Source organism: Hemitrygon akajei, chromosome 11 (assembly GCF_048418815.1).
Source record: "Hemitrygon akajei chromosome 11, sHemAka1.3, whole genome shotgun sequence".
NCBI classification, from domain to species: domain Eukaryota; kingdom Metazoa; phylum Chordata; class Chondrichthyes; order Myliobatiformes; family Dasyatidae; genus Hemitrygon; species Hemitrygon akajei.
The window spans coordinates 2,969,788-2,985,449 of record NC_133134.1 but is presented as its reverse complement, the minus strand read 5'-3'; the positions used below and the strand labels follow the sequence as shown (position 1 = coordinate 2,985,449).

The following is a 15,662-nucleotide window of genomic DNA, read 5'->3' as shown; positions in this document are numbered from 1 at the left end:
CCGGTTTAATATTGACAATATTCTTAATATTCTTGCGGACCAGCCAGTGGGGGGGGGGGGGGGGGGGGGCGTGTGGGTGTTAATATTGACTGGAATATAGAATATAGGTGATAAGTCAATTATAAATCACTTATAAATGGCTAATACACTCAATTTCATTTCTAAAAGGGTTTATCTAACGAATTTAATATTAAACACACAGCGCATAAGTCAATTACAACTCACTTATAAGTCAACAGCATCATAACATTTTAAGTAATGTTTGGATATTAAACACACAGCACATATTTTCCTTGTATGAACATATAAAATCATTGCAACACACCAGTGAGAGGACAAGGTAAGGGCCGGAGGTCCCCGTACCAGGGCCGCGGTGGTCGCAGTCCGGAGAGAGCAACCGACCGACTGAGGAGTGCAACAGGGCGCGTGCCTGCCCCCCTTGTAGGTAGGTAGGATCTACTGGCCGACAAAAGTTTGGCTCGAGGGATAACTTTCAGTAGATCGCAGCGAGGTAGCTGCTCTGCTACTTATGAAACCCTGAGCCCAAATTAGGTCGTCTACAAATATTTTAGCACCGGATTTCCCAAGACCTTTCGGTGTGCTAAACAGGTTTAGAGGCAGCGCCCATCTGTCCGCACTCCAGTTCAGTAGCATCGTCACTTCTCATCAGCCCGTGTGAGGCGGCCGGTTACCTGGCGGAACCAGTGATCCCTGGCGCAAGGTTATCTCTGCGTTTAGGCAACTGATGACCTCGTGTGCGTTCAAATTCAACAGTGGGCGTGACAGGGAATGAGGAAAGGTGCAACTGAATCACATTGTTTCATAGCGACAAATCATATTGTTTCCTCGCGGCCCGGTAGTTGGGGACCACTGCTGTAGACATACCCTCTATTCTCTCTATTGAGTTCATTAAGAACTATGGAATAAGCTTACCTACAGTCCGCCAGTTCTCGCCAAAGCCCTGTTTACATCACTGTCTGGTATGGAGGGGCTACTGCACAGGACCGAAAGAAGCTGCAGAATGTTGTAAATCTAGTCAGCTCCATCTTGGGTACTAGTCTACAAAGTACCCAGGACATCTTTAGGGAGTGGTGTCTCAGAAAGGCAGCGTCCATTATTAAAGATCTCCAGCACCCAGGGCATGCCCTTTTCTCACTGTTACCATCAGGTAGGAGATACAGAAGCCTGAAGGCACACACTCAGCGACTCAGAAACAGCTTCTTCCCCTCTGCCATCTGATTCCTAAATGGACATTGAAGCTTTGGACACTATCTCACTTTTTAAAAAAAATATAAATATTTCTGTTTTTTGCACATTTTTTTAAGTCTATACAACACATGTAATTGATTTACTTGTTTATTTATTATTATGTTTTATTTTATTTATTATTATTTTTCTCTCTCTGCTAGATTATGTATTGCATTGAACTGCTGCTGCTAAGTTAACAAATTTCACGTCACATACCGGTGATAATAAACCTGATTATGATTCAGGTGACTCTAATGACAACCGCTCCCACAATGACCTCTCTGCTAGGCAGTACGTCTTTTATAGAGACTGGGTATCCTGTCAAAAATCTTTGTTGGACCTGCATGGGAATGCTCCTATTGCATCTGCGCAGTACTCCAATTAACAACTACTATCAAAAAAGCTTGCTGCTTTTTCAAGCTTTTTGTCAGACTTGCACAGGAATGCTCTTGTTGCGTCTAGGCAGTACTCCAATCAACGACTTCCCTAGCCTGAGGAAATCATTAGTACTGTCCACCTTCTATACCTTTCATAATTTTAAATATTTCAATGAGGTCACCACTCATTCTCCTGCATTACAAGCAACAAGGACCCAGCCTTGCCAACCACTCCCTATAACGCAGGCCCTCTGGTCCTGGCAACATCCTCAAAAATCTTTTCTGCACTCTTTCCACTTTAACTACGTACTTCCTGTTACACAGCACTCCCAAGTGTGGCCTCACAAACGACTTATACAACTGGAACACAATGTCCCAAGTCCAATACTCAATGGCATCTGGAAGAAAGTACAGGAGTCTCAAGACTCACACCTCCAGGTTCAGGAACAGTTATACCTCAATCATCAGCAGTTATAGCCTCACTCACCCCATCACTGAACTTTTCCCACAACCTACGGACTCATTTTCAAGGACTCATGTTTTCAAATCAAATTCAAATTATTCAACCGTACATACAGCTGAACGAAAAAGTGTTCCTCTGGGGTCAAGGCGAAAATAAACACACCACATTCAAAATAGCGAGCAAAAAAAGTCATGCATTAAAAAATATAGAGCAACATGTCCTGCAAATTGATGGTATAGTTCCCACAGTGTGCAGGCGCATGCAATCCAGCCTGTCATTCTGCTGATTGAATACTAGAGGGCAGCACCGATGGGAGAGGCTGGGCCCCAACCAAGCACGCAAGCCAAGCTACAGCCTCTCCTCGCCCGGACTGCAACAGCAGGCAAGTCTGCGGCTTGAGGTCTTGTCCTTGCTGCGACTGAGGCCGCACAGCTCCCCCGCTGTCTGTTGTACCACCAAACAAGGAAAAGAGGCTTACAGAATCTTACATTATCAATGTCCAACAGGGTCTTGCGATCACTAGAGAGACATCCAAGATAGTCACCCACAGTTACATTGAACACCACCTTTGCGCACCAAATCCGATGCTGTCCTATAGCAGGCAGCAACACAGTCTGCACCCAGTCCAGCACCTCTGCCAATGAGCAGATCACTGTTGGGGCAGACCTGCAGCAACCCAAGTTCTTGGAGTCCAGTATTGTCTTGCTATCATAAAAAAGATATTTAACAAAACACCTTTGGTTGGCCCCAAGAGGTCACTGAAACACATCGCCATCTTACGGAAATCTTGATATTGTAGCGATGTACTACATACAGAGCTAGAGACAACGACACGCAGTTGGTAAGTCGTTTCAAGACTAGTTTATTCAAACTTCACGGTGCTGGCATTTAATCCCTAGCGCCCACCCTCTCCGGGCGGAAATGGCGTCAGAGGTGCATTACCAAAGTTTCTCCCCGCGCGCTGGCTATTTGTGAGCCGGTTCGCCTGTGCAGAAAGTGGGTCGCCACATAAATCCCCCCCCTCCCCCAGAACCAGCGATACACCCCCCAATGTCCACAGTCTGGATCAGCCTCTGTTTGGGAGGTCTGCCTCTGCGCCGCGGTGCCTGAAACTCGACCGGCTGCGCCAAGTCCCCGTGGGCTGGTTTGAGTCGGTCCACCATGAAAACCTCCTCTTTCCCCCCAATGTGCAGAACGTACGTGGACCCGTTGTTGTTGATCACCTTGAACGGGCCCTCGTACGGCCGCTGTAGCGGTGCCCGGTGTCCGCCCCTTCGTACAAACACAAACTTACAGTTCTGCAGGTCTTTGGGTACATGGGTCGGGGTCCGTCCGTGCTGTGAGGTCGGTACGGGGGCCAGGTTGCCGAGCCTTTCGTGTACTCTGTCCAGGACTGCTGCGGGTTCTTCCTCTTACCCCCTTGGGGCTGGTATGAACTCTCCTGGGACGGCCAGGGGTGCGCCGTACACCAACTCGGCCGACGAGGCGTACAGATCCTCTTTGGGCACCGTGCGAATTCCAAGCAGGACCCAGGGAAGCTCGTCCACCCAGTTAGATCCTCTCAGGCGGGCCATGAGAGCTGACTTCAAGTGACGGTGGAAACGCTCCACTAGTCCGTTCAACTGTGGGTGGTAGGCAATAGTGTGGTGTAGCTGCGTTCCCAACAGGCTGGCCACAGCCGACCACAGGCTGGAGGTGAACTGGATGCCTCTGTCAGAGGTAATGTGGGCCGGTACCCCGAAGCGTGCTACCCAGGTTGCAATCGGTGCTCGGGCGCAGGAATCGGCAGATGTGTCGGTGAGCGGGACCACCTCTGGCCACCTCGTGAACTGGTCTACCATAGTTAGAAGGTACCGCGCTCCTCGGGACACTGGTAGGGGGCCCACGATATCCACATGAATGTGGTCGAACCTCCGGTGGGTGAGTTCAAACTGCTGTAGTGGGGCTTTAGTGTGCCGCTGCACCTTGGCTGTTTGGCACTGCGCGCATGTTCTGGCCCATTCACTGACCTGCTTGCGAAGTCCATGCCACTAATGACTATGGTGGCTGGCCACCAGGACAGCCTCTTGTACGTCTGGGACAAACAGTTGGGACGCCACTTCTTGGTCGACACCGGAGCGGAAATCAGCGTCTTGCCCCCGACAGGGTACGACACCCGCAATAGGAAGCCAGGACCCACCCTGAGGGCCACAAACGGGCGGCAGGGCGGGCAACAATGGCGGGCTTCTGTGCCCCACCGCTGGTGGTAGAAACACCACTGTTCACTGTCCTCCTCACTCCTGCCTATGTGTTGTGTGCGCCACCCTGCCGGGCCTGGTCTGGTCTGCTGTTGGGCGCGTGGCCTGGTAATCTGACCGACAGACGCCACGCTCTCCCTCTTGGCTTTCCACAGTACGTCTGCTCAGGCCGCCACCTTCCGGGGGTCGCTGAAATCTGCGTCAGCCAGCAGCAGATGTATGTCCTCGGGCAGTTGCTCTAGGAACGCTTGCTCGAACATGAGGCAGGGCTTGTGTCCGTCAGCCAGGGCCAGCATCTCGTTCATCAATGCTGACGGCAGTCTGTCTCCCAAACCGTCCAGGTGAAGCAGGCGGGCACCCCGCTCACGCCGTGAGAGGCCAAAGGTCCCAATGAGTAGCACTTTGAATGCTTCATATTTGCCTTCTTCCAGGGGCAACTGTATGAAATCCGCAACCTGGGCGGCCGCCTCCTGGTCAAGGGCGCTCACCACGTGGTAGTAACGCATGGAATAAGAGGATATCTGCTGAATCTGGAACTGGGCTTCTGCTTGGCTAAACCACACGCGTGGTCGCAGCGTCCAGAAAGTCGGCAGTTTTAGCGAAACTGCGTGAACAGATGAAGAGTCGGTCATCTTGGTCCAAATCCCGTTTGGACCGTCAGGGTCACCAATGTAGCAATGCACTACATACAGAGCTAGAGACAACGACACGCAGTCGGTAAGTCATTTCGAGACTAGTTTATTCAAACTTCGCGGCGCTGGCATTTAATCCCTAGCGCCCGCCCTCTCCGGGCGGAAATGGCATCAGAGGTGCATTACCAAAGTCTCTCCCCGCGCACTGGCTATTTGTGAGCCGGTTCACCAGCGCAGAAAGTGGGTCGCCACAATACTTATAAGGTTTTTTTTTGTATTTGCACATTTTGTTGTCTTTTGCACACTGGTTGTTTGTCCATCCTGTTTGGTGCAGACTTTCATCGACTCTATTGTGTACCTTGGGCTTACTGTGTACGTCCACAAGAAAATGAACCTTAGGGAATGTATATGGTGATATACGTGTACTTTGAACTTTGAGTAAAGCAGCAGAGAGCACAGCGCAAAAGAGAGAAAACTTGCATTTATATACAACCTCATCTCCCACAAATCCAAAGGATCTGAGATATATTTAGCAACACTTCAATCATTTTATACTAACCAGGCTCCATTTTTTTCTGTTCTAATTGTGTTTTTTTCCTCTCTTGTAAAAACAGTGTAATTTGTGTTTTTCTTGTGAATGCTGCTTATCTGATGCCATGTGTCTACTATGATGCTGTTGCAAGTAAGCTTTAATTGCACCTGTGCATATATGGACATTTTTATGACATTAAACTCAACTCTGATATTGAGAAAATTTCTGAAGCACGTGGGACATTAGCAAATATAGCAGGCACTCTGCACCTCAGTGACTCACTGATCTATTAATAAAAGGAAGAAATTCAAATTCTTCTTCACAGCCCACTGCATCTCCTTGGCAGATTATGAAAGCCTAACCAATGTACAGCTCTTATGTAAGAGTGCTCGTTAGACTATGGGATGGATTTGCTGGCTGCTGCGGGATTACAAGCATCTTCTGCTGTGGAGAAGCTTGGTTCATGGCTATATCTGAATGTTGCCCCTGATTAGCCTGTGTTTTTATTTCAATGTATTGCTGGATAGCCTTATGTTGATGAGTACTTTGAGTGTTCTGACATGGAGGAGCTTGGTTCTTGGCAATATGTGAACTGCAGAACGCACACCCTGATGGACTGTTTATTGTCACTGGAGATTTTAACCACGCGAACCTCGAGTCAGTGCTCCCCAAATTCCATCAGCATGTGGACATTGCAACAAGAGGGGCGAACTCATTGGACCTTGTTTATACAAACATCCCCGACACATACCAGGCAGAGCCCCACCCCAGTTACTCAGACCACATCTCTGTTATGCTACAGACCGCTTGTCAGACGCTCCAGACCTGAAACAGGTGAAAACCTAGTCAGCAGGAGCCATCTCTGCTCTTCAAGACTGCTTTGAGCACACTGACTGGCGCATGTTCAGGGAGGCTGCAACTGATGGCGACTCTATCAACGTAGAGAAATACACAGCATCAGTGACCAGCTACATCAGCAAGTGCATCGATAACGTCACTGTGTCCAAGACCATCACTACGTGCTTTAACCAGAAGCCATGGATGACCACGGAGGTGCGTGCGCTGCTGAGGACCCGTGACTCCACCTTCAGAGCAGGCGACAAGGCAGCTCTAACAACAGCGAGGGCCAAACTGTCCCGGGACATCAAAGAGGCAAAGTGTGCACTCGCCCAGCGAATCCACAGCCACTTCCAGGACAGCAGTGACACGCAGCGCATGTGGAAGGGCATTCAGGACATCACCAATTACAGGACAACATCAAGTGACTGTACAAAAGCTGGATGAACTCAGCAGGTCGGGCAGCATCCGTTGAAATGACCTGCTGAGTTCATCCAGCTTTTGTACGTGTTGATTTGACCGCAGCATCTGCAGTGTACTTTGTGTTTATCACCTGCCTGTGCTGGTGATGCCTTCCCCCCAGATGCGTTGAACAACTACTATGCTCGTTTCGAGGCAGAAAATGACGTGGCGGCGAGAAAGACCACTCCTCCTCCTGATAACCAGGTGCTGTGTCTCACTGAGGCTGACGTGAGGAAAACTCCATGCAGGGTCAACCCACGGAAGGCTGCTGGACAAGGCAATACTCCTGGTAGAGTGCTCAGAGGATGTGCAGACCAGCTGGCAGTTGTTCTCACTGACATCTTCAACATCACCCTGAGCAGCACCATCGTTCCAACGTGCTTCAAGGCCGCCACCACTGCCCCTGTGCCTAAGAAGTCTTCAGTGTTCTGTCTCAATGATTACCGTCCCATTGCTCTCACATCCATCATCATGAAGTACTTCAAGAGGCTCGTCATGAGGCACATAAAGACCCTGCTGCCCCCTCCACTGGACCCCTTGCAGTTTGCGTATCATCCCAACTGCTCAACAGATGACACCATCGCCACCACCCTCCACCCGGCCCTCACTCACCTGGACAAAAAAGACACATACATTCGAATGCTGTTCATAGACTTCAGTTCAGCATTCAACACAATCATTCCTCAGCACCTAATTGGAAAGCTGAAACTGCTTGGTCTGAACACCTCCCTCAGAAACTGGATCCTAGACTTCCTGACTGGGAGACCTCAGTCAGTCTGGATCGGGAGCAGCATCTCCAACACCATCACACTGAGCACAGGGGCCCCCCAGGGCTGTGTGCTCAGTCCACTGCTGTTCACTCTGCTGACCCACGACTGTGCGGCAATACACAGCTCGAATCACATCATCAAGTTTGCCAATGATACGACTGTGGTGGGTCTCATCAGCAAGAACAACGAGTCAGCATACAGAGAAGCAGTGCAGTGGCTAATGGACTGGTGCAGAGCCAACAACCTGTCTCTGAATGTGAACAAAACAGAAGAGATGGTTGTTGACTTCAGGAGGGCACGGAGCCCTCCATTGAGATCATTAAGAGCACCAAATTTCTTGGTGTTCACCTGGCGGAGAATCTTACCTGGCCCCTCAACACCAGCTCCATAGCCAAGAAAGCCCAGCAGCGTCTCTATTTTCTGTGAAGGCTGAGGTAAGTCCATCTCCCACCCCCCATCCTCATCACATTCTACAGAGGATGTATCAAGAGCATCCTGAACAGCTGCATCACTGTCTGGTTCGGGAATTGCACCATCTCGGATCGCAAGACTCTGCAGTGGATAGTGAGGTCAGCTGAGAAGATCATCGGGGTCTCTCTTCCCGCCATTACAGACATTTACACTACACGCTGCACCTGCAAAGCTAACAGCGCTGTGAAGGACCCCACGCACCCCTCACACAAACTCTTCTTCCTCCTGCCATCTGGCAAAAGGTACCGAAGCATTCTGGCTCTCAGGACCAGACTATGCAACAGTTTCTTCCCCCAAGCCATCAGACTCCTCAATACCCAGAGTCTAGACTGACATCTACATTATTATTATATTGTAATTTGTCCTCTACTGTGCCTATTGTCTTGTTCATATAATTATTCTACTGCCCTGCACTGCTTTGTGTACTTTATGTAGTCCTGTGCAGGTCTGTAGTCTAGTGCAGGTTTTTACGTTCTTTTATGTAGTCTAGTGTAGCCTTGTGCTGTCTAGTGCAGTTTTGTGTTTCATGTAGCATCAGGGTCCTGGAGGAATGGTGTTTCGTTTTTACTGTGTACTGTACCAGCAGCTTATGGTCAAAATTACTTGATATCTGCACGGTGGAATTGAATGTACTGGTGTAACTACATATTGCCCCTGGTAGGCCTGTGTTTTTATTTATATAGATACACTAGTGAAGTTTAAGAGACTACTAGACAGGTATATGGAGGAATTTAAGGTGGAGGGTTATATGGGAGGCAGGGTTTGAGGGTTGGCACAACACTGTGGGCCGAAGGGCCTGTAATATGCTGTACTATTCTATGTTCTATATCATTGGATAGCCCCATTTTCTGACGTGCAAACTTTTAACTAACAAACAACTTTCAGCAAAGGAAACCCTGTTGTCATCTCAGCATCAGATTTACTATCATTGACATATTGCATGCCGTGAAATTTGTTGTTTTGCAGCAGCAGTACAGTACAATACATAAAATACGGGTGCCACAGTAGCATGGTAATCAGCACAACTCAGGGCGTCAAGAGTTCAAATCCAATGCCATCTGTAAGATGTCTGTATGTCCCCCCACCCCCCACCCCGTGGAAACCCCGTGGAAACTATGGTTTCCTCCCACAGTTCAAAGACAACTCAGTTGGTAGGTTAATTGGTAATTACGAATTGTCCCAGGATTAGGCTAGGGTTAAATCAGGGGTTGCAGGGTGGCACAGCTCGATAAATAAACACAATTTACAATTAACAATAAATAAATAGTGTAAAAGATGAATAGCGAGGTAGTTTTCATGGGTTCATGGACCATTCAGAAAGCTCATTGTGGAGGGGAAGAAGCTGTTCCTAAACCCTGGGGAGGATCTGCATACAGCCAGGGCAAACTACAGTTAACATTTCACATTTATTATGTACTCTGACCCCCTTCTTAACTATAGCAAGACAGTGGAGTTTGATTGGTTTTATTTAGACATGCTGTTGTTGCAGAATAATTTGGTCAACTTGTACACCCAAGAGTTTGTGAAGGGTAGGCTTACACTCCTACAGACAAATTTATTACCTCCTCACCAGTAAACAAGATTCCTGGCAAAGAGTGCACGATTGTGGAATCACTCCTTATATTAAATGAATTATGAAAATAATTCACTGCACTTCAAAATGTAGCGGTTAGCAAAACTCTTTATAGTGCTAGCGATTGGGGTTCACTTCCTGCCACTGTTTGCAAGGAGTTTGTACGTTCTCCCCATGACTGTGTGGGATTTCTCCAGTTGCTCTGGTCTCCTTCAACATTTCAAAGACGTACAGGTTAGTGTTAGTGAATTGTGGGCATGCTATACTGGCACTGGAATGTGTGGTGTCAATTGTGGGCTGCTCCCAGCACATCCTTGTTTTGTGTTGGTCATTGATGCACACAATGCAGTTCATTATGTGTTTCAATGTACAGTATACGTGATGTGTAAATCTTATCAAAATCGTAACCTTTTGTGGCAGAGTATCACGGTGTTATGATTCAATTGCATCAGCAGGTGCATTTGCAGTCAGCACTTACCTTTGTGAAGAGAATACTGATGTTATTCCCATTGGAACTACACTTCACCGATGTGATGCTCCCCAAATTAGGGATGTGCTCAGCCAGGTTCTTCGTGTTGCTGTGAGGCTTTGCTTCCCTGTGGAAGAGAGGGATTTTCAGTTCAGGGAATCCTCGAGCCAGAACAAATGAAGAGTTCCTTTGAGGTCTACAGACACCAGCACAGCACATCAACTTGCCCAAGATGGAAACTTCACTCACCCCAATATGAACCGTTTTGACAACCTGTGCAATCTTTTCACTCACCCCATTACCAAACTGTTCTTAGAACCTGTGCACGCGTTTCAATCACCCCAACACTGAACTGTTCCCACACCTATGGTCTCTTTTTAAAGGACTCTTCTTCTCATGTTTGCAATATTTGTTGCTTATTTATTTATTTATTTATTTATTATTATTTTGTTTGTTTTGTTTCTTTGTATATACTGTCAATGCCCACAGGAAAATGAATCTCAGGGTTTATATGGTGACATACACGTAACTTCGATAATAAATTCTACTTTGAACCTTGAAGTAGCACAGAGAGAAGTTGGGAAAGTTGGATCAGCCCAATCTTAATTGAATGGTACAGTAGGCTCCAAGGGCCAAATCATCCACTCCTTTCTTTTTATAGTTTAATTACAGGACTCCATTTACCAAGTAGGTTTAACATTCACCTACACCACATATTACGAGATGCAGCAGACAAATCAAAAGTTAGAGAGATTAAGGAATGCCTGCCTCTTTAAACTGTTTTCAGCCTTCCCCTGCTTTAGGAACTGTCCAAATCAGACTGCTTGAATCCTAGATCCAAAACTTGTAGTAATTTTGGGTGAAAGTGACAATAGAAATATTGAGCCAATGGTCAGTATTCAAACAATGGAAGAAGCTCTCTGTACTAAACCCACTTTATCTATTTCTCTGATCTTATACACCTCTTTCTCAGCGATTTGATCGAGGCATGACTATGCAAGCACATGGATGTCAGCGAGTTTGACCGACAGGAAGGATTTAAAAGAAGACAGCTTTATAGAGCAGGCGCGGGAATAGGGGGAGACAGAGCAGGAGAGCTTTGGTTCAACGGGGCTTTGGCAATAACAGTTTAAAGTAACTGTGAGGAATAGGAAGTATATATCTGTGAGGCCAGTGTTCTGTACTGGGTGTCAGATGTGGGATGTCTGGGAGACTCCTAGCCTCCCAGATGGTCACATCTGTGCCAGGTGTTTGAACTGCCCCTCCTTAGGGACTGGATTAGTCAACTAAAGATGCAGCTTGATGACCTTCGTCTGGTCAGGGAAAGTGAGGAGATGATACAGAGGAGCTATAGACAAGTAGTCACACTGGGGCCTCAGGAGACAGCTAAGTGAGTAACAGTCAGGAGAGGGAAGGGCAAGAGTCAGATACTAGAGAGTACCCCTGTGGCTGTCCCCCTTAACAATAAGTACTCCTGTTTGAGTACTGTTGGGGAAGCGACCTACCTGGGGAAAATAAACAGTGGCACAGAGTCTGGCCCTGTGGCTCAGAAGGGTAGGGAAAGAAACAGGAAGGCAGCAGTAATAGAGGACTCTATAGTTAGGGGGGCAAACAGGTGATTCTGTGGACGCAGGAAAGAAACACGGATGGTAGTTTACCTCCCAGGTGCCAGGGTCTGGGATGTTTCTGATCACGTCCACGATATCTTGAAGTGGGAAGGTGAACAGCTAGAGGTCATGGTACATATTGGTACCAACGACATAGGTCGGAAAAGGGAGCAAGTCCTGAAAACAGACTACAGGGAGTTAGGAAGGAAGATGAGTGGCAGGACCTCAAAGGTTGTAATCTCCGGATTGCTATCTATGCCACACAACAGTGAGTATAGGAATAGAGTGAGGTGGAGGATAAATGTGTGGCTGAGGGATTGGAGCAGGGGGTAGGGATTCAGATTTCTGAATCTCTTTTGGAGCAGGTGTGACCACACGATAGTAACAGGGACATTGAGGAGCAGATAGGGAGACAGATTTTGGAAAGTTGTAATAATAACAGGGAAGTCGTACTGGGAGATTTTAATTTCCCAAATATTGTTGGCATCTTCCTAGAACAAGGGGTTTAGATGGGGTGGAGTTTGTTAGTTGTGTTCAGGAAGGTTTCTTGACACAATTATGTAGATAAGCCTACAAGAGGAGAGGCTGTACTTGATCTGGTATTGGGAAATGAACCTGGTCAGGGGTCAGGTCTCTCAGTGGGAAAGCATTTTGGAGATGGAGATCATAATTCGATCTCCTTTACCACTGCATTGGAGGGGGATAGTAACAAACAAGTTAGAAAAACATTTAATTGGAGTAAAGGGAAATATGAAGCTATCAGGCAGGAACTTGAAATATAAATTGGGAACAGATGTTCACAGGGAATTGTACGGCAGAAATATGGCAAATGCTATGGGGATATTTGTGTGACATTCTGCATAGATACGTTCCAATGAGACAGGAAAAGGATGGTAGGATACAGGAACCGTGGTGTACAAAGGCTGTTGAAAATCTAGTCAAGAAGAAAAGCTTACGAAAGGTTCAAAAAAAATAAGGTAATGACAGAGATCTAGAAAATTATAAGGCTAGCAGGAAGGAGCTTAAGAATGAAATTAGGAGAGCCAGAAGGGGCTATGAGAAGGCCTTGGCGAGCAGGATTAAGGAAAATCCCAAGGCATTCTACAAGTATGTGAAGAGCAAGGGGATAAGACATGAAAGAATAGGACCAATCAAGTGTGACAGTGGAAAAGTGTGTATGGAACCGGAGGATATAGCAAAAGGTATTTGATGAATACTTTGCTTCAGTATTCACTACGGAAAAGGATCTTGGCAATTGTAGGGATGACTTACAGCAGACTGAAAAGCTTGAGCACATAAACTTTAAGAAAGAGGATATGCTGGAATTTTGGAAAGCATCAAGTTGGAAAAGTCTCTGGGATCGGATGAAAAATACCTCAAGCTACTGTGGGAGGCAAGGGAGGAGATTGCTGAACCTCTAGCAATGATCTTTGCATCATCAATGGGGACGGGAGAGGTTCCAGAGGATTGGAAGGTTGCAGATATTGTTCCCTTATTCAAGAAAGGGAGTAGAGATAGCCCAGGAAATTATAGACCATTTGAGTCTTACTTCAGTGGCTGGTAAGTTGATGGAGAAGATCCTGGGAGCCAGGATTTTTGAACACTTGGAGAGGCATAATATGATTGGGAATAGTCAGCATGGCTTTGTCAAAGGCAGGTCGTGCCTTACGAGCCTGACTAAATTTTTGAGGATGTGACTAAACACATTGATGAAGGAAGAGCAGTAGATGTAGTGTATATGGATTTCAGCAAGGCATTTGATAAGGTACCCATGCAAGGCTTATTGAGAAAGTAAGGAGGCATGGGATCCAATGGGACATTGCTTTGTGGATCCAAAATTGGCTTGCCCACAGAAGGCAAAGAGTGGTTGTAGATTGGTCATATTCTGCAAGGAGAGCGGTGATCAGTGGTGTGTCTCAAGGATCTGTTCTGGGACCCCTTCTCTTCATGATTTTTATAAATGACCTGGATGAGGAAGTGGAAGGATGGGTTAGTAAGTTTGCTGATGACACAAAGGTTGGGGGTGTTGTGGATAGTGTGGAGGGCTGTCAGAGGTTACAGTGGGACATCGATAGGATGCAAACCTGGGCTGAGAAGTGACAGATTGAGTTCAACCCAGATAAGTGTGAGGTGGTTCATTTTGGTAGGTCAAATATGATGGCAGAATATAGTATTAATGGTAAGACTCTTGGCAGTGTGGAGGATCAGAGGGATCTTGAGTTCCGAGTCCATAGGACACTCAAAGCTGCTGCACATGTTGACTGTGTGGTTAAGGCGGCATACTGTGCACTGGCCTTCATCAACTGTAGGATTGAGTTTAACAGCCGAGAGGTCATGTTACAGCTATATTGGACCCAGGTCAGACCCCACTTGGAGCACTGTGCTTGGTTCTGGTCACCTCACTACAGGAAGGATGTGGAAACTATAGAAAGGGTGCAGAGGAGATTTATAAGGATGTTGCCTAAATTGGGGAGCATGCCCTATGAGAATATGCTGAATGAACTTGGCCTTTTTCCCTTGGAGCATTGGAGGATGAGAGGTGACCTGATAGAGGTATATAGATGATGAGAGGCATTGATTATGTGGATAGTCAGAGGCTTTTTCCCAGGGTTGAAATGGGTAGCAAAAGAGGACACATTTTTAATGTGCCTGGAAGTAGGTACAGAGGAGATGTCAGGGGTAAGTTGCTGTTTTTTTTTAAAAACGCAGAGAGTGGTCAGTGCGTGGAATGGGCTACCAGCAATGGTGGTGGAGGCGGATACAATAGGGTCTTTTAAGAGACTCCCAGATAAGTACATGGAGCTTAGAAAAATAGAGGGCTATGGGTAACCCTAGGTGTGTGTGGCCTCCGTTGGTCGTGGTCAACCATGGGTACTGCGCCTCTGGTAGTCGAGCAGCGTCGACTGTGGTTATTGAGGCCAATCCTGGAACGGCAGGCTCTGCCACAGTTACTGCATGTGTAGGGCATTGCGGGATTGTTGTCCGCTGTGCTCTCTGTTTAGCTCTCCGCTTCTCAAACTGACTCAGGATCACTCTTTCACCTTGCTCTAGGTGTTGCTGAAGAGGACCTCGCCATTTGTTGTGGTCATCTGCTGTATCCTCCCAGCACTCTGTGTTGATTTTTAAGACTTTCATGTCATGTTTGCAGAGATCCTTGAAGCAAAGCTTGGGTCTACCAACATTCCTCTTGCCTGTTGCTAGTTCTCCGTAGAGGATGTCCTTTGGTAGTCTACCATCCTTCATATGATGGATGTGGCCCAGCCAGTGCAGTCTGGGTTGTCTTAAAAGCATGAACATTGTGGGAAGTCCAGCGCGGGAGAGGACCTCAGAGTTTGGGCCTTTGTCTCTCCAGGAGACGCCGAAGATGCGGCGAAGGCTGTGCAGGTGAAAACTATTGAGTTTCCTCTCCTGCTTGGAGTAGATGGTCCAAGTCTCACTACCATACAGGAGGGTGCTGATAACGCATGCATTGTACAAGGCAGTCTTGGTCTTTGTAGCAAGTTTCAGATTCTCCCAGACCCGTGAGGAGAGTCGAGCAAGGTTTGATGTTGCTTTGCCAATACGCCTATTGATTTCAGCATCGAAGGAGAGTGTGTCGCTGATGGTCAACCCCAAGTATGTGAACTCGTGGACCACTTCTAGATCGTAATTGTCAATGGTAATGACTGGTGTCTCCACTACGCTCTGGGCAAGGACATTTGTTTCCTTTAGGCTGATGGTAAGCCCGAAGTCCTTACATTCCTTACAGAAGCAGTCCATGAGAGTTTGTAGTTGCTGTTTGGTGTGCGAGGTTATAGCAGCAACATCGGCAAAGAGCATGTCACGCGTTAAGATCTTTCACACCTTTGTTCTTGCTCTCAGGCGCGCAGGGTTGAACAGCCGCCCATCAGACCTGGTGTGCATGTAGATGCCTTCTGTCGACGTCCCAAACACGTGTTTTAATAGCATAAAGAAGATGCCAAATAATGTTGGAGCCAACACGCA

General features: G+C 47.2%; 1 protein-coding gene across 1 annotated transcript in view; it reads right to left on the bottom strand.

Moving 5' to 3' along the window:
- The window catches only part of ift140 (intraflagellar transport 140 homolog (Chlamydomonas)), a 279,472-nt gene that overhangs the window by 169,841 nt on the left and 93,969 nt on the right, over positions 1-15,662 (bottom strand). Inside the window, exon 14 of the mRNA XM_073060034.1 lies at positions 10,081-10,198. Within this exon, the coding sequence (XP_072916135.1) occupies positions 10,081-10,198 (118 nt within the window). The remainder of the gene's footprint in view (positions 1-10,080; positions 10,199-15,662) is intronic.